Source organism: Notamacropus eugenii, chromosome 5 (assembly GCF_028372415.1).
Source record: "Notamacropus eugenii isolate mMacEug1 chromosome 5, mMacEug1.pri_v2, whole genome shotgun sequence".
NCBI lineage: Eukaryota > Metazoa > Chordata > Mammalia > Diprotodontia > Macropodidae > Notamacropus > Notamacropus eugenii.
In genome coordinates this window covers 442,120,289-442,144,338 of record NC_092876.1, presented here as the reverse complement: position 1 = coordinate 442,144,338, position 24,050 = coordinate 442,120,289, and the positions used below count along the sequence as shown (strand labels likewise).

The 24,050-nt window shown below is 33.1% G+C and overlaps 1 protein-coding gene across 9 annotated transcripts in view; it reads right to left on the bottom strand.

Annotated features, from left to right (window-relative positions):
• The window catches only part of DMD (dystrophin), a 2,329,373-nt gene that overhangs the window by 1,985,070 nt on the left and 320,253 nt on the right, over positions 1 to 24,050 (bottom strand). For all 9 annotated transcript variants that reach the window (XR_011968542.1, XM_072616876.1, XM_072616880.1 and 6 more), the window contains exon 2: positions 2,203 to 2,264. Coding sequence is in view for 8 of the 9 variants with exons in the window: in XM_072616876.1 (XP_072472977.1) it covers positions 2,203 to 2,264 (62 nt within the window). In the remaining variant the exon portion in view is untranslated. The remainder of the gene's footprint in view (positions 1 to 2,202; positions 2,265 to 24,050) is intronic.

Below are 24,050 nucleotides of genomic sequence, written 5' to 3'. Positions count from 1 at the left end.
GTATGAATGTTAGCAATATGCTATTTATGTAATGATTAACAAAAATATACCGTCTAGTTTAAAGAAAAAAATACTCAGAGGTAATTTCACAAACGTTTCAGGAGCGAGTTTTCAGTGATTCAATGACCTGGTACTGATTCATTGCATTAAAAATTTTAAAAAAAAAACAAAACCTCGAGTCACTGATACTGGAAATTACAGAAAAGAAAAGATATCAATAAACATTTTATATAATACTGAGACATTTAAAATAAAAAGCCAACTTTATTTGCCATTTTGAAAAATACTTTTCTCAACAAATGTAGGATGAAAACAAGGATTTCCTCTTCCCTATCTTCTGTCATATTCAAGTGAAATACATTAAAGGAAAAAAACACAAAGAAGAGACACAACTATCTCTGTTTGATAAAGGCATGGAGGTTTAGTTAGAAAACCCTAGGAAGTCAGTAAAAACAATTCTAAATGAGACAATTTTATCAAAGCTTAAAAATAAAAATAAATCAACAATCATCAAGTGCATTTCTTATAGTAGTTACAAAATAGTAGAAAAATTAAATTTTGAAGTCTTGTTCAAGTAAAATAGCCATATAACATTCAAAATATCTGTGAGTTAATCCATTATACCTAACTTATCACTGTGATTGATCCCAGCATCTAATCAAGATTTGATAGACACATTGTTACTCATTTCATTTAAACAATGGATAAAGTCTAGAAAGGTAAAGTTTCTTCTTTAACCTCGGATGAGTTAGTAGTTGAACAAACCTAATATGAAATATTTTCTATTCATTTAAAAAGTGAAAATTATCATCATAATCTTTAGAAAAATGGGATGCAATTCTCTTTAACCAATGGTGTCTGCTAATCACTATGGTACAGAACAATTCTAATTTCTATTTATTTTTAGATGTACAAGCTATGCCTTTTCTCAACCAATAATAACAAAACTAATAATTAAAACTAGCATTTGCTTTAAGACATCTAGAAGGTGAGAACATAAAGTGGCCAATTATACTTTTATAAAAATTAAACTCTTATGAATATTTTGCTTATAATGAAGGTAAATCTATTTCCTAAATCTAGCCACCATCCCCTGTGGCTAATCAGAAAGTCCAATCCCTGTCTCACATAGTAGTCTTTCAAATAATTGAATAAAGCCTTTTGTCTTCTATAAAACTTCATTCAACAAGTTCTTCTTTCAATAAAGTATTATAATTCTTCCTTGGAGTCTTCTCCATTCAGTAAATGTATAAATTTCCAAACCATAAATAGTTCCCAAAACATAGTGTGTTAATTATTAATGGTAGAAATAAAGACTTATTTTTCCAAAATCTGCCACAGAATGCCATATTGCATTGTTACAATAAAGTTTCAGAAAGAAAGAATGGAAATATTTTTGTGAAACTCTCTGTACCTTGGACAAACAATCTTGAAATCATGAGTGAGACAAAATTAATTACAGGAAGTGAAATCTCATGGGATAATGGTTGATTCATGATATTTTAAAAATGAGATGGCATTAAATATGCAAACAACATTACTAATTTATTTTTAAGAAGTAATATTTATATGAAATTGTGTGTATTTGTATGTGTGTGTACATGTGTGTGGGGGGGGTGGATATGCATAGAGATTATGCTAGGAAAAACATGATTTGAGTTACATTTGCATGATGGATAAATTATTGAGGTTCTTGAAATCGCCTTATAATATTTGTGTCAAGATCAAACAATTTTAGGACCACTTCCCTAACTGACTGAATTAATGGTCCACAGGTAGTTATGCCAGTTTTTTTTCCTTTAAATTAAGTTGAATATTTATATATGTCATATAAAGTACATAAAATGATATTTTTACAAAAGGTACATTCATAAGAATTATCACCAATCATCATGACCACTAATAAAAAATGTCTACTAGCTACAAAATTGCTGGTGTAACCATCTTATTGAATTTTATAATTAATTGTCTACCTTATTAGAAAGGCCAGCTTGATCAGGAACAAGTAAGTTTACTTATTTTCATTAGAAATAATAATCATACCTCTCTAAAGTTCCACTTTTCTCTTTTCTCACTAAAATACAGCCTTACCAAAGAAATTTTCAGATTTTAAATGACAAAACAAAAAACTGATGTAGACCATACACTTTTTAATATTAAAATGCTACTAGGTCTATCTTAAAATAGGGAAAATATCTTTACCTTAGAAAATTGTGCATTTATCCATTTTGTGAATGTTTTCTTTTGAACATCTTCCCTTTCATCTGCAAGTTAAAATAAAAAATAAATATTTAGTGTCAGTTATATTATTCCCATCTTATCTCCAAGATTTTAAAGCATTTTATTATTGAAAATTCTTTCACCAACCAACATGCTTCATTATTGCATTTTAGCAGTATTATGAAAACCATTTAGAAATGAAATTAAAGGTTGATTTTGTGGATATTGATATTATTTCACATCCTAAATAAACAAGTTCAGTAAAATTGGTATGATTCCCATACATGTTGTCATGCAAATGCTATAGTAACTCTACTCAGTATAATGACCAACCACAATTTGATAAGACTAATGATGAAACATGCTACACACTTTAGAGCGGTAAATGTCTCAGATTTCAAATGAGATTGTATTTTTGGACATGGGCAATTCATTAATTTTGTTATGTTTGACTTACATGTTTGTAACAGGTTATTTATATTGTTCTCATTTGAGGGTTTGGGGGAAAATGAGAGAAAGCGAAGTTTTGCTAATTAAAAAAACATATATCGATAGAGATTTAAATAATATGTGTGTGTACATATATATATATTACATAAACATATATATACACATTATAAAATAAGAAAATGGTGATGTTAAATGCTTCTTGTGATATTTAATTGTATATTTGCAAGTTCAAAGTTAAACGCATCTTTGTGTTACTATGATGCTGGTCATGTGAGGGAAAGGAATAAATAAATAAATAGATAAATGAATGAATAAATGAGTAGATAGATAAATGAATGAATGAATAAATAAATGGATGGATGGATGAACAAATGAATATATATATATATACACACATATATATGTATATATGTGTGTGTGTGTGTGTGTGTGTGTGTGTGTGTATACACACACACACATATGGTACCCCTTACTTGTCAGGCATCATGCTTAGTGCTTTTTACAAATATTATCTCCTTTGATCATATAAAACATTTATATGTCCTGATGAGACATGTACATGGGGAGAGAGAGGTACTTACAGTAATGGTTTCCTACTATTTGCTACGTATGATAAGTACTTTATTTTTATTTGAAAACTGGAGACAAGAAAACAACCAAACCCAGGAAGGAATATGGGTGAAGCCTCAGTATTCTGAGACGAAATAGGAAGTGTGAAAAAAACAGAAAGATTAATCAGGGGTGTCTACTATTTATTGACATATCTGTTCTCATAACTCTAACAAGTATCTGAAGCTAAAGAACAAAAAAGATCTGCATAGGAAAATCAAATCTTCTGTGCCTTGTGATGAGAATCATAGTTTCCATAAAGTATGGGACAGAGAAGCCAGGTTAAGTAATAAGTGGCAAAGGACCTGAAAGATCACTTATCTTTCAATATATCAAATATATCATATATCAAATATATCATATCAAAATATATGATTTTAGGGTTGAGGAAACCAAGATCCATGGAAATGAAAATTCAATCTCAAAGTTAAAATAACTAGTAAGCGTCAGGACTATTTAATGGATTCGAGACTCCAACTTCACCAACAAGGTTGAAACAAGGTAATACATTCACTTGAAGCTAAGCAACCAGCATGAGAGTGGTCAGCAGCAAGAAAAGGCTGAAAGTATGGAAATATCTAGGAGGTTGGTAAAAAGGAAAAAGGATCTTTATAGTTTAGGGGAACTAAGAGGCAAAGATTGCTATCATCTACCCTTGATGCCTCCTACTAATCAAATTCTTGTTTAGAGGGATATAACTATAGTATCTATAAAGACGAAAACTTAGAATACTAACATCGGAATAGAGGGCAACAGTCCAATTGAAAAATGTATTTTTTTCTTAAAATTATCTCAAAATGTCTCTATCCAAGGGATAGATTCTTCCTGAAGAGCTTATGAAAGATGGATTACAAGCTACTTTTACTTAGGGGAATTAACATTATTTAATCAAATGGTTAAAATAGATAATCTCAAATATTTAATCTCTAAGATTCTGTGATTCCAAAATAGAACATGAATTCGGCTATATTTTAAGTATTCAGGACACTAAATCCCTTTGCTTTGGTAACAAGAGTAAAATATGACTCATGCAAAGAAGATAAAGATAATGAATTTTGCACACCCTTCCCCCCAATCAATCTAAGATACCATTCCTTCAGGGGCCCTGAAATCTTTACTTTTTTTCCTAATGAAAATGAAATATTTTATCCCAACTATTCAGCTCTTAAATCAATCAAGGACTGAAATGTAGGTATAAGTAAACTACATAAGAACAAACAAATAACTCAATGATAATTTTCTCTGTAAGATGCAATTTACTGGGCTTAGGCCATGCCAGTATAAAAAAAAATGACAGTACTACAAAAATAATTTACATGTTTAGGGTTATGGTAAAGAAACTCATAAAGCACATTTTTTGAGCTAGACAATATAATAAGGAAATCAATTTGGAAGAAAATGTTTAGATTCTCAAAGAAAATAGCATAAAAAAAGAAGAAATGGAGGAAAGAGTACTTTCCAACTCCTAATTATGATGTGATCTAGCAATCAACAAAACTACTTGCCATGTCTTAAAAATGTAAAAGTAAATCAATGAAACACAGATAAGATTAAGAATCATAAGAGTCATTATTCCAATGTTATATAAGCATGAGAACATATATTATTTGAGTAAGAACTAAGGCAGGTACTTCTTCAAAAACTACACAGCAGCTCATAAAACAGGAATTTAGATAAATATCATGTATCACAATATATTCAAAATGGAAACACTAAGTGAATACAAAAAAAATTCACATAAAAACCATGTCAGGTTATCAAGTATATCTCACAGCTACGTCTAGGAGAGGAGTTCTTAACCAAAACACTGGATGTAGTTGTCACAGAAATATAACATTTTACAATTGTGAGTACATGAAAATGAAAAATAAAAACCCTTTGTCCTAAAAAAACAATGAGACCAATCAAATAATAAATCACCTAGAAATTATTAAGTGCATCCTGTGTCAAACCTTCTGCTATGTAACTCAGGATAATAAGAAAGTCAAAAAATAGCCCCTGCCCTAAAGGATATTTCATTATAATGGGTTAGAAAACTTATTATTGTTATAATCATCACCATAATCTAGCATCGCTATAGTACTTTGTCCCTTCACAAATATTTTCACATTTTATCCTCAAAATATTTTTTGTGAAGTAGGTGCTATTATTATCCCCATTTTTCGGATGAGGAAAATGAGGCAGAGAAGAGGTAAGTGACTTGAGCTGGGCCACACAGCTACGAAGCGACTGAGGAAGATTTGAATTCAGTTCTTACTGCATCTAGGTCCAGTGTTCTATCAACTGTACCACATATAAGACATAAAGAGAGTAAAAGGAAAATAATATTATAAGGGAAGACAGTAGGTAATGAGGAGAGTCTTCTGCACTATCTAGCTTATGAAGGAAACTAGGGAATCAAGAAATGGAGGTGATAAAGAAAAGTACTCTAAACATGAGGAAAAACCAGTGAAGAGGCACTGAGATGGAAGGAGTGCTGAAGGAAAGTAGGAGCAAGTGGCTCAGCGTGCCTCAATCCAAGACTGTATGGAAGACAATAGAGGGTAAATAGTCTAGAAATGTAGAGCAGAGCCAGGGTATGGAGAACTTTAAATGACAAATCATTTTTATATGATCTTGTAGATAATTGGGAGTTTAATGAGTAGAGGTTGTCATGGTTAGACATACATTTTAGGAAAATCACTATGCATCTAGGTGGAGGGTAAATTGGAGTAGGAATAGACATAAATATGTAAGACCAAAAGCCATTATCCAAATGGATGTAAAGTCAAAGGGTATGAACAAATAGTTGTCAAAACAACCATAAACAATATAAATGATTGCTTCATCTTACTTATATTAAAAATATGCAAATCCAAAGAATTGAGGTTTCAGCTAATGTCTAGAAAATTGGTAAACATGAAAGATCTGAATTGTTATTATTGGAAAGACTGTGGAAAGACAGGTATTAATACCTTGTGGATGGTTTTGTAAATTCATTTTATAAAGTCTTTAGAAAACAATTTTGGATTTTGCTGACAAAATGACAAAAATGTATATGCTCTCTTACCTAGAAATTTCATTGACAGGCACATATCCTAAAGTGGTAAAATAGTGATATTAATATTTTTATGGTTGCAAAGACTGATAAGGTATTGTTGCTCATGGATTGTACAATCATTAAATATATTCTCTCAAACAATATATACATGTGAAAAATATTTCTGTACCCTAAGCAATAATGAAAAGGAAGAACCCAGGTAAGCACAGGAAAATTTATATAAACTCATGTTGAATGGAATAAAAAGAACTAGGAAAAATGTGCATACCTATTACCTTGTAAAAAAATAAACAAAAATTGAACATTATCAACACCATCATTATAATGACTGAGATGGGGGATATTCGTGTAGGAAATACATACACACACACACACACACACACACACACACACACACATATTCAGAATTCCCTGATCTCTTCTTAGTTTTTACTGAATTATTTTTCTCTTTTATATCTTTCCTATAATTGATGGATTACTGGAGAAAAGGGAAAGGTGAATGTATTCAGAAAAGAAGATAATTTTTAAAAGATATAATAATAACTTTAAAATAACTTTTAAAAATTCCTAATGCAAAACAAAATTACAGAAATTTCTGGAATTACCAGAAAGCTAGAATCAATCTAGACAGGAATTTTAAATAAAATATATTTTGATTGGTGGCTATGGCATTTATAATTTCTAAATAAAGATGATAATGAATTTCCTTCTGTCATTTTTCTTTATTCTCTTTTCTTTAATAAAAGACTGTTATTGATTTGTATAATATTTATCACCTACATTTCTTTCTTTACCTCACCCATTTACCCATCCCAAAGAGGTCCTAATTTTTTAAACGGAGCTCCATCAAAAGAAGACAATGCTGCAGCTATGGAAAAAATGTGTGGAACTGAAGTGAAGCTTTTCAAATACCAAAGTGTCTACAGTCCCTTGGGGCCACTATAGAAAATAGAAAACAGTGATGGAGGGGGAACAGTTCATAAAAGACAGACCTTTCACAGTACTTTAAGTGCCTGGAAACTGTTGGGAGAATTGTGCTATTAAACATAACAGAATTGCCCATATCTTTATCTTTCAAGTCTGTCATAACTTCTTAAAATATGTGAAGTGCAATAGCTGACATATCTTTCCTTTTCTTATCCCAACCAAAAGCATTTTCTTTCTGATTTATGCTCATTGCTTGTTACTATATGAATTTTCAAAAATTCTTGGGAAGCTATCCCTACTCATTTTGTATAGAAAATTCTTACTTCCACATATATCCTTTAAACACAGAATTTATATCATCTCAGAAAAATGAAGATATGCTATACTCTCACAAGTATATACATCTATTAGTCAGTAAGCTACTTGAGGATAAGGCCCTTGATTTATTTAAATTGTAACTAGCATAGTTCTGTACAGAAGACGGGTGCTTAATAAATTTTTTTATAGTATATTGCAAATCATTTGATAGTCAAATCATATTATTGTTTAAGGTTGGATGCCGCAAATGTGACAGAATTTTTTTAAAGTTAAAACTATATGATTTGATATGAAATAAGAATGAACACTGAAGAATGTATATGAAGTCATCAGGGGACATCTGATGAAACTGAAAGAACCCAAACCACATTGATAGAATTATAAGTAACATCTGAAGGGTACCTTCTAAGGAGGTGGACTTTTCCTTAACTGATTTTACTGACAGAGATTCAGAGACTGAGGAAGCCTTCTGAGGCCTTTTTCATAGGCTTTGCTGGAGAAACTTTCTGGTTTATTAAAACGAGTTATATGAGTCTCCTCTCCCCACACATCCCACCATAGACAAACATTTTTTTTTCTCTTGACTTTCATTCACTTAGACTTTCTGAATGGCCTATAGACCCCTAGAAATGCAAAATGGTCAGAGAAGTCTAAGTTTGCCCAAATATCTTCATAAGGGAGTTTAATGAGGCTTTAATCTGGGCTGCCTTTTTATTCTACGTTTGTTTCCTTTTTGGAGTAAACATTAGAGATTAACAACCACTTTGCTATTTACCTCATAGCCACTTAGTAAGCATGTGTTCCTAAGAGATTGAATGTTTTTCATGTGTGTTCAGGCACTGTTCTCTCAGAGAGAATACATATCATTTGGAAAAAGAAATGTAGTATCTTATAACTGGAGGACTGAAACAGTATCATGAGACCAACATGTCTGCACATTGACAACCCTTCATATTGATATGAATTAGTAAATGGGAAGTGTTTTTATTTTTTTTTAATTTTTAACTTTTATTGAGACAACTGAAACCAGTTTGATTTAGAGATAGTAATCTCACCAGGTATATTTTAATTAGTTAATTCCCTGCCATATGTAGTTATTAATATGGCTTCAAGAGGCATCTTTTTACCTGAAGAGATCTTTCTTCTTCAGACTCTGAAGACAGAGAAGAGCCTCAATTATATGAAAACGAAGGACCCTCTAGCCATTTAGCTTGCAGTCTCCTAGATGATTTTTCTTCCACTGATCTCCTTTCAAAGACAGACTAAGGCTTGCCCCCAATAATCTTCTGTCTTTCATCAACTCATCATTTTAATTTTGTTACTTTTTTCTTGAATTGGACAACCTCAGAAGCTTCTGACCTGTACCATTTCTCAATTACTTTTTATCACAAAATTAACTTATGTTCTAAATTTTTCCTTTCCCCTTTCTATTCTCTCTCTCCTTATTTAATTCTATGCCATTCACAAGAAATGCTGGGTTCCTGGCTGGCCTCTAACACTTATTGGCCCTGTGACTTTAGGTAAGTCAGTAAACCTTTCTCAATGTTCAAGGCAGACAATTAAGAAAATAAGCTGCAAAATATTCCCAACTTTTACTAGTAGATGAAGTTCCCTATATCAATAAAATGTCAAATGCTTTTTTCTTGTACATCCATTTTAACATAACTTCATAAAAAATTTAGAACAATAGTATATCTTTTTAAAATTTAATTATTCTCATTGAATGATATGAATACATGAGAGCATTTATGCAAGGATCTCTGAGCACAGAAATAGACAAATAGCAGTTTTGTCCATTTACCATTTTCCTTCTATTTTCAGAAAAAAGTGCAATTTTTCAAGCCATTAACCTAAGCAAATATCTGTATGTGAATGATAAGACATGTTTATCTGATTATCTCCAACAAAAATGGGCCTTTTTTTTTCAGTAGAAAAGCTGGAATATGCTTCATTTATTAAACTGAAAATAAAAGCTTCTGCCACATTTGGATAGCTGGTAAACCTCACTATTGCATTGCTATTGTACCACTTAATCTTTGATTGTGATTATGTCAATGTCTTATATGTAGATTTTATTTTCCAAAAGTAAAATTCCAAATTATTTCAGGGCTTCTCCACAATGAAAAAGTTTTTTTTTTTTTCTAATACTGCCTACTAAATAATAAGTAGTATCATATTTCTTCATTATCACAAATCTAGACACACATGTCCTTAAACGCTGATTTTGTTTTGCCTGGTAGGATCAAGTGTGAGTTATTCCAAGAATTTTTTTTCCTTCAAAATTTAGAACAAGCTTATTGTTATGCATTTATAAATTCCACAGCATTCTCACTCTTCCTGCTGCTTTAGTGGCTTCCCTCTAGGAATTATTTAACTTACAAGAGGTAATACAATTCATACCCAAAGATCCAAAGAAAACAGTGGTTAAATCTAAGAGGTTCAAAGGTTTATAGCTTCTTTTTTTAAAGCTCTACAGTGTACATGTATTTCATATCTTTCTCTTGGGAAAACATCTTTTAGAAATAACAAGTGAACAGGGCCATAAAAGAAAGAGAATCTGAACTAATAGCTTTATTTCTGCAATACAGTATCTCTTAGAATCCGTTGTTTCTCACATAAGACAACAATGTATAAAGCTTGATTTTCTGGGTACAAGACTCAGCCAAGGTAATTCAGACTGTATCCTCTTTAGCTGATCTGTGTTCCAAACGTTACTCTTTTACCAATACTTTAGGAGAACTGTTATCTTTCAATAGAACCCAAATTGATTGAGTACATGATAATAATTATATAAAACATTTTGATATTTTTAGCTTTATACTTATAATAACTGTGAGAGAGAAAGACAATGTTGTATAGTGCAAAAAGTGCGGGATCTGAAGTAACTAGATGTATTCCATTCAAGATTAAATTCTAATACTAGACATGCGACCATGGGTAAATCACTAAATCTGAGTCTTGGTTTCCTCATTTCTATAATGGAAATAAAAATACATACTATCTGTTTTTCAAGATTATTGGGGGGACTTTGTAAAGCTGAACACACTACATAAAAATTATTAGACGTATACCCTTTTTAACAAAGTGTCATAAAATATTAAAACTCAAAGGGACCTTAGAAATGATATATTATAGGATAGAGGCTGGGTTTCTGATTTTATTGATTTAAGGAATTCCCTCTACCAGTAAAAGTTGTTACATTCTACTATATCAGAATACCAAATGTTAGATTATTTTATGGTGATGTAGACATGCTAACTTGAAAGTTTTACTGACAATTTTGAGATAACATGGATATGTCATCCGTATTATCATGTAGTAGGGATAGGAGTTCATCTGTTTATACTTACTTGACCCTACCAGGCAAAACAAAATCAGTTTTTAAGGACATGTGTGTCTAGATTTGTGATGGTGAAGAAATATGTTACTATGTTTTATTTAGTAGCAAAAATGAAAAAAAAAGGGAACTTTTTTCATTGTTGAAAAGCTATGAAATAACTTGGATTGGTACTTTTGGAAAATAAAATCTACATATAAGATATTGAATTATATTCACCATCAAAGGTATGTTGAACAAAAAGAACAAGATTAAGTAGCATAATAGTAGGGTAGAAGTTCATCTTTACCCCACAAAACACTATAAAAATGAGGCCTCAATTTCTGCCTCAAGCACTCTTCCATCTTTTAAGGGACCTTGCTATTCAAGTGGTCCAAACTTCAATCTATGCTTACGTAAATGACTCACACAATCCCTAGCCTCTTCAGTAAGCTGCCTACTTTCTTTCACCTGCTTATCCTGTGTTAACTGCCTCTGTATTCCTCCCTTTGCCCTTTTCACCACTTGTCTGTCTATCTTATGTGGTGTTTGCCCCTATGTTCTCTGTACCTTATCACATGTTACCGCAGCTTCACCTCCCACTTCCATTGGGATTTTTTCTAGATAGAACCTAAAGAACCAGGTATGCCAACCCCACTTCGTAATTTCATAAATTAATTATCAATTCACTCAACAAAGCCAGGAAACAATATGTACAAGACCTACCACAATGTAAACAGTAAGAACGAAAACACTGAAAATAGACCTCTCTTCTTCGGAAAGATAAGAAGCTAGGGATCAGGGTTGTTTATGGAATATACTCTCTCACTTGAGTGCTGTTTTAAATAGTTTTGTTGAATTGTTTTCTCTCTTTCCTTTTTTGCATCGCAAGGATGTTTCCTTGGGTTGATAAACAGAAAATGATATATTTAGAAATGAAGGTAACATTTAAAAAGGTTCCCATGCAAGTGCTTATGTTACATAAACCATAGATAAAAGTCTGAAATTCAGTAAAATGCACTGAAATCTAACTAACGAAGCCCTCTGAATTATTGAGGCACTGTGAACCTTCTCCTTTCTTCATCCCTCCCCCTCCTTAGTTTTCTACCATATTGTTCCCCAATCTTATTCCACTAACATGGATAGAACTAAAATAGGAATTTCCCTTATAAGTTTAAATCATTCAGCAAAATTAATAGATCTAAATTAAAAGGGGGAGGGAAGAGGAAAATGAAATACAAAGCTTTAACTGCAACAATCAGCTCTGAAAAAGCTAATATGTCCTCTCATATCACACAGAGAATGTGCTTAAGAATAAACTAAAATAGACATCTGATCAACCATTAGATGGTCAACAATTGCATTCTTATCCAATATGACTGTCTAAGTTCATTAAATGTGAAACTTTTATATAGGAAGAATAAACAGTGCAAATTCCTGCAGTACAAGCAGGGAAGACTTAAAGTTGGCAAAACAGATTCGCAAGTCTTTGTTCAAGGCAGATACTAGAAGACTGTTAATAGAAACACAGAAAGAGTACAATGGAGAATAATCAAGAGAAGAGATATTCTGACATTTAATCAGGTAAGGGTGCTAGTGGAAGATAGAAGTGGTAGAGCAGAAAAATTCAGGCAAAGCAATTAGTTGGGGATAGGACTGAAGATGTTCATCCTAATGAAAAGTGGTGGCCCTGGCAATCTTCTTAGATACTTAATCAAAGATTTTGCTTTACCAAGTTCCCCACTGGAGAGGGAGGACTAAGTTTTATATATTTCATTCTTAAGACCTGAAAACATAACATTAAGAATATCAGTGCATCAAAGACCTTTGATTTCATCAGTCTGTAACTTACGATCTTAGGGAATTGTCTAGGATTTTGAGAAATGATTATTTCAATACCTCACAGCATGTGTCAGAGGCAGGATCTGAAGACAGTTCTTCCTGACTATAAGTCCAGCACTTTATCAACTACAATTTGAATTTATCATCCTCTTCTCCAGCTGCCTTATTCTAAGCTGAGGTCTTTATTTCCAGCTTGGTGATTTCCTGCCTCCATAACTCATCCAGGCCATGTGAAAGGATGTTTTACTTTGTTCAAAAAGTTTTGAGTATCCTTCTTTCAGTGTTATTTTCCGCTGTTGGAATGTGAGCTGCTTGAAGGAAGGAACTGTCATTTGTTTTGGTTTGTATCCTCAAGACTTAGAATACCTAGCACATCGTAATAATACTTAACAAACTTCCTCTTTCTTTCCTCCTCTCTCTTTGTCTCTCTCTGTCTGTCTCTCTCTCTGTCTGTCTCTGTCTGTCTCTGTCTGTCTCTGTCTGTCTCTCTCTCTGTCTGTCTCTGTCTGTCTGTCTGTCTCTGTCTCTGTCTCTGTCTCTGTCTCTGTCTCTGTCTCTGTCTCTCTCTCTCTCTCTCTCTCTCTCTCTCTCTCTCTCTCTCCCTTTCCTCCCTCCCTCCCTTCCTCCTCTATGCCATTACTTCTCAACACGGAAAATGCTTGAAGTTAGGGTATTTGCTTCAAAAGGAAACAACATAAAGACTTTTTGTAGTATGACAATTCTTTCTTTAAGACTAAAACCATGAATATTACGATTTATATGTAAGTATAAAGTAGGCATCTTTTCCCCACTCACTATTCTGAAGGATGTATTTGGTTTACACCATCCCCCTGGGCTGCTGATTTAGATTCCTGTGAATTCATGTTAGCATCTCAACTGTATAATTCTAAAATGATCTGAGCACAGGCTGATCTCATATCCATTCTGAACTAGAGCACAATAAAGATAAATTTTTATTTTAAGCTAAAATTTGCATCTCCCATAGTGCCTAGAACAATGCCATGCATAGGGTATATGTCTAATAGAAGTTTATTGAGCTGAATTTTAAGTGTGTTATATATTAGAGAACGTAACCTATGTTTCTAAAGGATGTTAATATTATGCTAAAATCTTCATACACTTCTCCCTTAATAGTAACATATCTAGTAACAAAAGAAAAATGTTATCACCATGAATTAGGCTTCCTTCACTGTCATTTAAAAAAAAAACTTTCCTGTTATTCATTCCATTGGATTTTTAATAATTCAATTGCCTCCCGAAGTTTCACATTTACAAAGAGCAAATGCAAATATATGTGTATATATAGAATATATGTGTACATATAGAGTACATGTTTATATATCTATATATATATATATAAAATCACACACCTCTTTTAAAGAGATCAAAACAGTCTACATATTCTTTTCTATTTATGAAAATATGATTTGTTTTATGAATGGGTGTTGCTAGTTTACTTTCATTGCTTTGTATGAATTGCAAAACTTTACAAATGTATTAGCTTGCTCTTGAGGAAATTTGATATCTATATAACATAAAAATTCTAAAACTTAATAGATTGTCAGTTCTAGAAATAAATAACCATCATCAACAACAAATGCCATTAATTACCTGATGATCTAGGTTGTGCTAAGTTACATCTAAGATTTCAGAAAGATTATTGGCTAAGTTGAATAGAGATATTTTTAGGAATATTCAAATAGAGATGATCTTGAGTTGGCACTTATGTGCATACAGTAAATAAGTGATAACCTTAGAGATAGGAAGACCTGTGTTACAATCTTGTTTGGGATAGTTATTAGCTTTGTGGCCCCAAGTGAGCTTCAGGTTTCTCATCTAGACAATGGTTATAATCATGCATGTAATGACTTAGTCATAGGTTTATAGGTAGGCTCAAATGGTTTAATACATGTACAATATTATGAAAACTTTAAAGTGCTTTTAAAGATTAGTTATTAATAATGTGGGAAGAAATAGAAATTATTTTTCTATCAATATTTAGATAGATTTTGATCAACTTAAAATTTGTCTCAAGTTTTGAAAGTCTAGTTAAAAACACAGCCTGTATAAAATTACAGTTATAAAATACTTATGTACAGTAATGAACAATACTCATCTGGACTTCATGATTCCCCATTGTCACAAATGAGTAAAAATAAATCCATTAGACAAAATAGGCTTGGCAAATAAGAGGAAACTTAGGGCAACTTTACTCTCCACATTGTTCTCAGACCAAGTCTGTTCTTGAATGAGGGTAGAATGAAGGTGCTGAATTAGGTAAAATCATGACCCTACAGCCCACTGAAGGGACCAGTTAGGAAATAGTGTCTCCACTCACGTATAATGGAAAGGCTCATTTTATGCAAACACCTCCAATCCCACACATTATAGAATTATAAATAATGAAAGCATTTAAAAAAGGGACTAGATCACACAATAATAATTGGCATTTATAGAGTATTTATTCAAAATAGGCAGGCAGGTGAGCTTTAGGAACATTAACTACAGACAGTTCTCATATAAATTTGCATTACACAAATTCGACTTTATATGAAGAATTCCGAAAGGCTTGGGAAGATGTAACAGAAACATGTATGAAAAGAGTCTGGAATAAAGTGTGCCTACAGCTCTCTTCCAGTTTTCATGGATGGACTGACAAAGATGAAACCCTGGAAGAAATGAGTGACAAGTCTGTAAAATTAGCATAAGAAGTGGAGCTAGAAAGGGATGAGAATGATGTGGAGCAAATTATTGAGTCTCAAGGAGAACTATTGAATAAGGATCTGATTGAGCTGCTAGCTGAAAAGATTGCAGAAGGGGAAAGGGAAGTTTCAGAACCCAAGTCTGAACCAAAATGAAACAACAGTTGCCAAAAATATGTCATTATTTGAGTGATTTTTTTTCTTGTATTGAAAAAGATGAATCCAAATATTTCAGCATTTTTGAAATGTCCAGTACTAGTTGAGGATAATATTGCTTGCTGTTGTCAGATATATGAGGGGGAAATGAGCCACTGTCCAAGCTTGTCTTGACAGCTTCATAAAAAAAAAAAAAATTGCAGAGGTAACCAATGATTAAGGTTACATTTGGTGAATGGGGCAATATACTGCACACCTATGTTAACTTTATAGTATTGTGCATACTTTTTCATTAACTTTACCTTTTATTTCATAATTGTGTTTATTTTCATGGTACAATGTTTAATATGTCCGCATTTAGTACATTTTATGATTTGCATGAAGGTATTATTTTGTGTATGCCATTGTTATATAGGCTAAGTGAAATGGGTGACTGGGGACAAATTTGCATTACATAGAGTTATTTTATATAGGGGTCTGCAGAAGAATCCACTTACGGAAAATGAGAAATGTCTGTACTTGGAAACATGATAATCCTGTGAGATACATGCTACAGGAATCATTATTTTTATGTAACATATGAGGCAACTGTGGCTCACAGAATGTTAACGATGGAGTGATTGTAGCTGGTAAGTATCAGAGGTAAGATTTGAACACAGGTTTTTCTGACATCAAAACCAGAGTTCTATCCATGACTCTTGGTTCCCCCAATATGTGTCCTCAGCCTGACAGTGCTTTCACAAAGCAGGCGCTTAGAAAGAGGCAAAGGATGCTTTGTGGAAGTTTGCAGATTTACCTATGTACATGAAAGGTGGGGACCGAGATTTAATCAAATATCTTTAAAGTACAATAAATTAATGTTAACTGAGGCATTCAAATTGCATATAAATTTTCACTTATCATGATCAAGGTTGAGTAAGATTTTTTGATTCATTCCAACTGTAATTGAGTAGAAGCTCAAAAGGATACACAGGGACAGCTGACTGTCTAGCAGTAGTGTTCTGTTAGTGCTTTATCTGCTAATTCCTATAAGCAATCAGGCAGAGAAAGATCAAATTTAAGGCTCATTTAGTCTCCCACTAATTATTAAATGATATTTGTTATGTGTATAATGGTAAGTGTAATGAAAAATAAAATGAAATGATATATGTATTATGTATGTATATAAATGTAATTTCTTTCTCTTTCTTTCTTTCCTTCTTTCCTTCTTTTCTTCTTTCCTTCTTTCTTTCTCTCTTGTTTGCTTGCTTTCTGCCTTTCTTACTTTTTTCTTTCCCTTCCCTTTCCTTGGTCCACATAGAATATCATGACCTTACCTGGGAGTGCTCTGGCCAAAGGAATATAAATACTGATCACTGAAACCTCTCAAGATAATTTGGGGTTTAAGGACTAGATTTCTTTCTTAAGGACCATGCCTTAAACTCAAATCACTGTGCTCTCTTTGATTGGACAACAATAGGTCCCGAATCAAGCCCCACTTGATCTTCCCTTAGGGCCATGATTGGCTTAGACTGAAAGTAAATAGCAATTGTTTCTGTTTGGCCCAGAAACCCTTGAGGATCTTCCCCTCTCAGGTTGATTTTTTTTTTTTACTAGGTAAAGAGGCCTCAGCTTCTTACCTAGCCTTAATCACTGATTGGGTCTTGCCTCTGTCAAACTGAGACCTAGTAAAGAACTTAGCTTAAAAAGGCCAAGGCCACCAATTACATCCAGAGTCATCTCCAGACCTCTTGATCTATATCTTGCCTCTGGACCCACAGGGACTGGAGAAGAAAATGAAGCTGCTGACTCTGCACAGACCTTCTTCACTTAAATCTAATTCTCTTGTATCATCACCTCCCTGATCTCATGGTCCTCTTTGAGAGCAAAGGACAAACACCAACAACAAATCTAAATATGTGTGTACACACACACACACACGATTATATGTATACATACATATATGTGTGTACATACATATGTATGTGTATATATATGTACACATATATATGTATATGTGTATATATACAATAACAAATAAGAAAAGATTGTTTCCCTTAATGGAAAGGATCAATACATTGATAAATCACCACTGGAGATTGACTTTTGTCTTAAGGACAGCTTCCTTTACAATAGGATTGCTTCATAAGTAGGTTGACACTTACAAGTAACATCTTGAATCATCATCATCATCGGGAAAATAAACACATATATAATGTAGTTGCATTTGTAATATTATCGTTCTCATTGACTGCGCATCATATTAATATCTGCGTATTTTAAGAAATTTTCTCTTTAAATTTGCTTGAGATAAAAACAGTTTTGAAGGAAAATATTACAATAGCAGTGAATGATCAAAGGAATTGGATTTCTTAAAGTGCTTTTAATTTTCTTATATTAGCAAGTATGTTCTTGTCTTATAGGATATTTATGTGAAACTTCTGATCCTTGAAGATCTGGCCCCAGATAAAAGAATGAAATATCCATTCACCAGACTTAGCTTCCTATATATTCACTATCCATTTGGTAGAGGAAACTGTAGAGATTATCATCTTGTTTTGGTAGAAATCTTCAGATTATCAATAGTATGTCATTGTCACAAGGCAATCAAGATGAGAAATAATTATTTTTGTATTGTATACATAGTTTTATACACTGAAGAATGCGGACATAAAGTCAGTGTAGAAGAAACAAAGAAAAATACTTTGTCTTTTCTCTTTTAATTTTTTAAGAGTTGGCATTAAAGATTAATAAGGTCAATGCAAAATTTTAATTGCAAAGGTTCCTAGAAAGAACCTTAGAGATCATCTGGTTCAATACCCCCATTTTGTGTCTAAGAAATCTATCCTAGAAATGTTAACAGACTTGTCCAAGGCATCCAGGTACTTAAGTGGCAGAGACAGTTAAACTCAATTCCTCAGATTCCCAATCCAATATGCTTTCCACTCAACCACATTGCCCGTCCATCTCACATTGTACTAGTTTTATGGAATTCAAAATATGCATTCTAATGAACTCAAAGAGTCTAGTATAGAACAACCACCTAGTTTTATGAGGTAAAATTAAGCTCATGCTTGCATTTAGAAGGTTGTGACTGTTGGAAGAATATGGGTGATGCAATTTTCAAACTTTCCAGGATTTCCAAATACATTTTTTCACACTACATTGAGTGTCTTTATTTGGTCTAATGTGAGAATTGGAAAAGGTGTTTTTTTTTTCTATTTGTACTGATGTGAAGACTAGTTGCATCCCTCCTGATCCCTATCTAGAGATACTATCTATCATGATCTTATCTTCATGACAACCAGTGAAATCTCTCTCTCTCTCTCTCTCTCTCTCTCTCTCTCTCTCTCTCTCTCTCTCTCTCTCTCTCTCATCTGATAGTATTCCAGCGAAATTATTCACTTATTGAAGATTTTACCTCAAAGAATACAAAATCAGGAAACATCACATCACAATAGGCTAAGATAAAGTTTTTAAATTCTCTTGAAAACATATGTATATTGAATTTCTCTTCATATTTCTTTTCCATTTTACAGTACAAATTCAAAATATATTGATTATACAATCCATATATTATGAGCAAGTAACTCACATCAGAAAGGAGCTAATTTCAGATATTCAGATTTGGAATCTTTGTAGAATTGCACGAATAGATTTTACTATAAGGTAAAACACCTGGGCATATTTTATAGTTTTGTATTGGCAGACTCATTGGAACCCTCAGGGAGAGTCAAGTAAATTTCAATAAACACTGTGAAACCTAAGGGAAGAGACTGAGCTAATGATAACAATCTCAAACTTCGCTGACGGATGATATAATGAAATCTGAGAGTCAATTTACTGTGTTTCCTGATAGTAAATAACATCTTTAAAAATCTGTTGGTAGCTATGGTGGTAGTTAACTTATTGCTATTGTCCTGATAGGCTGCTAATCTTGGGGAAATGTCTTGTTTTCTACATGCATCCTTATTCATTTCCTTCATCTACCCTTACTCTTGATACCACTAAAATATCCCCACCCAGAAATAAGCTGTCCCAAGATTACAGATTCTTCCTGAAGTGTGATTGTGGATTTGATTATAGATAAATCTCCATTCAAACCAGTAGAACTCCTTACCATCAAAAACTCAGGCAACAGACTCCGAGTATTGCATGTCATCTTGAGGTCAATCTAATCCAAATGGATACCTAGTTAGCGAATTTTTCCTACAATTTCCTTGAAAAGTGGTTATCCAGTCTCCCCTTAGACACTTCCACAGAAAAAGAAACTAATCACCCAATAAGGCAGCCTCTGCCATATTGGTATGGTTCAAATTTCTAGACAGCTCTTCATGACCAGACATATCCATTCCCTTCACTATTTCTCATGATATGAATCAAATGATTAACATCTTAACATTTTATTCACCCTCCTTGTCTTTGGCTTCGGTAGTCAGAGTGTCAATGGTCCTTTTAAAATGTAGAACCCAAAACAGAACACAATCCTGCTGAGATGGCAAGACACAGAATAGAGTGAGGTCTCTTATTCTGAACTCTATATTCCTGTTAAAAAAAACATCAAGTTTATGTGATTTTATAAGAATAATGGAGACCTCATATCAAGGAAGTAACAGATCTATCAAAAGACAAATTTATGAAGCTTCAACTAGCTTTGTGACTAGCAAGTCACACAGTAGACTCATACAGAGATATCACTTGAGGAAACACTCAAAATCTTATTCACATGAATTACTGAATGGCCTCCATTTATACCATTATGTACTTTTACAGTTCATTTTTGAACTTAAGTACAGAATTTTAACTAATTTTTATCAAATTTCATTTCAATAGATTCATTCCATCAAACTGTTGAGATTACGTGTTATCCAAAATAATTCTCTTTCCATTAATTACAAATGTGATAAACATGCAACCTATGCCTACATTCAAAAATAATTTGCCAAAATATTTAACTTAATAGGGTCAAAGACAATAATCCATAGCAGGACACTAGAAATATCCATCCAGGTTGACAATGATCCCTTAATAAAAAGTTTTGCAAAAGTTATTCATGCATCTACATAACTATATAGTAGTATCCATACTACATTTCTTCAACTTGTTCCAAAAAAGCTTCTCCTTAGATGAAAGTCCTCTACAGGGAATCAGTTCCCTTTATCAACAGTTTAGCAAGACCAATTTTCCTCTATCATACACATAACTATTGACTCTCTCTGACAGAAGCATAAACATTATATAATCCCTGCAGGACACTGAAATATTACCCTTTCTTTGAATACTGACTGACAAATCTTTAATTTTTTCTGACATCATTGGATGTCCCCTACTCTAGCTGCTATGTTAAATAGCCTTTTTTGATACTCCAGAATCCAATCACTTGTAGGCTCCTAGAAATGATTTTTAAAGTGAATTTTGAGGGGTTTTTTTGTTTCATTTATACATCAACAAGAACTTCTGAAAGAAATGGAAAATACTAAGTGATCAATAATTTCTTTCAGGGCAGCTAGATGACAAAGTACGTAGAATGGATAGAGAGTTCAACCTAGGGACAGGAAGACTCATTGTCCTGAGTTCAAATCTGGCCTCAGATACTTACTAGCTATGTGACCCTGGGCAAATCATTAACCCTGTTTGCCTCAGAGCCTCATCCATAAAATTTGTTGGAGAGGAAAATAGCAAACCATTCCAGTGTGTCTATCAAGAAAACCTCAAATGGAGTCATGAAGAATCAGATGCAAGAAATAATTGAAAAATAATTTCTATCAAGTTCTATTACTTCAGTCACTTCTACCATATACTGCCTTCCTTCATTCCTATGAATACGTACCTGAACAGAACTGAAAAAAAATTATGAAATTATACTAAGTAGATACACTATAAACATGTTACAAAATTTCAACTGGGTTCTCACTTCTGCAAGACAATCTTTTTGCATCTCCTTAAAGAATTCACTATACCACTCACATGAGAAGGAAATAAGCATTTGTTAAATTCCTAGTATGTGCCTGGCACACTTTGGTAAATGTCTCATTTAATCCTCAAAATCCTAGGATATAAGTGCTATGATTATACTCATTTTACAACTGAGGAAACCGAGGCAGACAAAAGTTAAGTGACTTGCCCAGGGTCACACAACAGTTACTGTAACCATTTTCTTCCCTTCTCCAACCTTACATGGTTCCCTGCCTCTCTTAATTTAGAAGCTGCCTCATATTTCACCCCCAAAATTGAGATCAGTTTCTAAGAGCTCCCTCTTCTCCCCTCTAACTCACTGATTCCACTCAGATGTCTTTACCCACTCTCTCCTCCTCTTTTGTCTCACCTAAAGAGGTTTTCCTTGCTAAAACAAACTCCTCCATGGGTAAACTGATCCCATTTCATCCCGTGTTTCCTCAGTAGTTGGTTCCCTCTGTCACACCTACTTTCTCACTAATATCTCATCGCTTTGTTCACTGTCCACTTCCCTACTGCCTACAACCACACCCATCTCTCCTCTCCATTAAAAATAATAACAGAAAAACCCACATCACTTTATCTGACCATCTCCACTAGCTATAGACGTGTCTCTGTGACATTTATAAAGCCACTCACAATCAATTCTTTTATTTTCTCTTCTCTACCTCTCCTCTAAATCCTCCTCAGTGTGAACTTTGGATGTCACCATTCAAAAGGATTGGTTTTTTTTTTTTTTCTTGAAGCCTTAAAATGATCTCTTAACTGTATAATCTAAGGGCCTTTTTCATTCCTCAAGCTACTAGACTTTGCTAGAGCATTTCACCCTGTCCATGAACTTCTCCTGGATTCTCTCTCCTCTCATTTTTGTGGCACTGCTCCCTCCTCCTTCCCCCCTAGAATAAGACCTAACCACTCACTAGAGTCATGCCAACCACTAATTGTGGGTGTCTGTCTTTGGCATAGAGTATGTTCCTCTAAACTAATTCTATTAGTGACTTCATCTGTATCCACTGATTCAATTACCAACCCTAAGCTGTTGATTCGCAGATCTGTTTATCCAGATCTAATCTCTTTCCTTACCTCTAGTTTAATATCACCGACTACATGTCAGATATTTCTTACTGGATAGTCTATAGATGTGTTAAAATCAAAATCTCTAAAACAGAACTCATTATCTATTCACCCAAACTCTCATCTGACAAATTTCATTCCCACTGAGGAAACAATCATCATTAGTACTAGTCTCCCAGGCATTATCCTTGACATCTCACTTGCACTCATCCCACATATGCAGTCTATAACTATATATACATACATACGTACATATATATATATTTAAACTGGATATGTATACATATATAATTAGTTTTATATTTATATATTGTTATATATAAATATTATATTTGTTTTTTATTTTATAATATGTATTATGCAATTATATAAATCACATATTTTATATATAATTAAATGTGTATATAGCTTATATAATATATAAAATATTTGTATTATTTTATTATTTTACTCAATATTTTATATGTAATAATTATAATAATATATTATAAATATATTATATATTTATTTAGTTTTCAACATTCACTTTTATAAGACTTTGAGTTCTAAATTTCCTTCTCATCTTTCTTCCTCCCTCCTCAAGACAGAATACAATCTGATATAGGCTATACATGTACAGTTATATTAAACATATTTGTACATTAGTCATTCTGCGATAGAAGAATCAGAAAAAAGGGGAAAAAACATGAGAAAAAAACAAAATCGATAATAGCATGCTCCGATCTGCATTCAGACACTACAAGATCTTTCTCTGGATGTGGATAGCATTTTCCATTATGAGTCTTTTGGAATTATCTTAGATGATTGCACTGCTGAGAAGAGCTAAATCTAATGAAGGAGGTCCCTGCTCAATGTAGCTGTTACTGTTTGCAGCTTTCTCCTGGTTATACTCACTTCACTCGACATCAGTTCATGCAAGTCTTTCTACGTTTTTCTGAAGTCCTCCTGTTCACCATTTCTTATGAAACAATAATATTCCCTTACATTAATATACCACAACTTGTTAAATCATTCCCCGGTTGATGGCCATGCCCTCAATTTCCAATTCTTTGCCACTACACAAAGAGTTGCAATAAATATTTATGTACATGTAGGTCCTTTTCCCTTTTTTGTGATCTCTTTGGGACCACATAGCCAATCTAGTACCAATTCATGTCATTTGTACCTTCAAAATACGAAGCAGCTGGTATTTCAGTGAACAGATAGAGAGGCTCTTTATAAACTCCTGCTCTCTAGATGGTAGAATAGATAGAGCTCTGAGCTTGGAAACAGGAAGAGTTGTGTTCAAATCCAGCTCAGACACTCACTACCTGCGTGACCCTGGACTCGTCACTTAAACCCTTTATACCTCAGTTTTCTCAACTATAAAATAAGGATAATAATGGCTCCTACCTCCTGAGATTGTTGTAATGAAAAAAATAGAAAATGTTACTTTTTTTTGTTACTTCTGTTGCTATTCCAC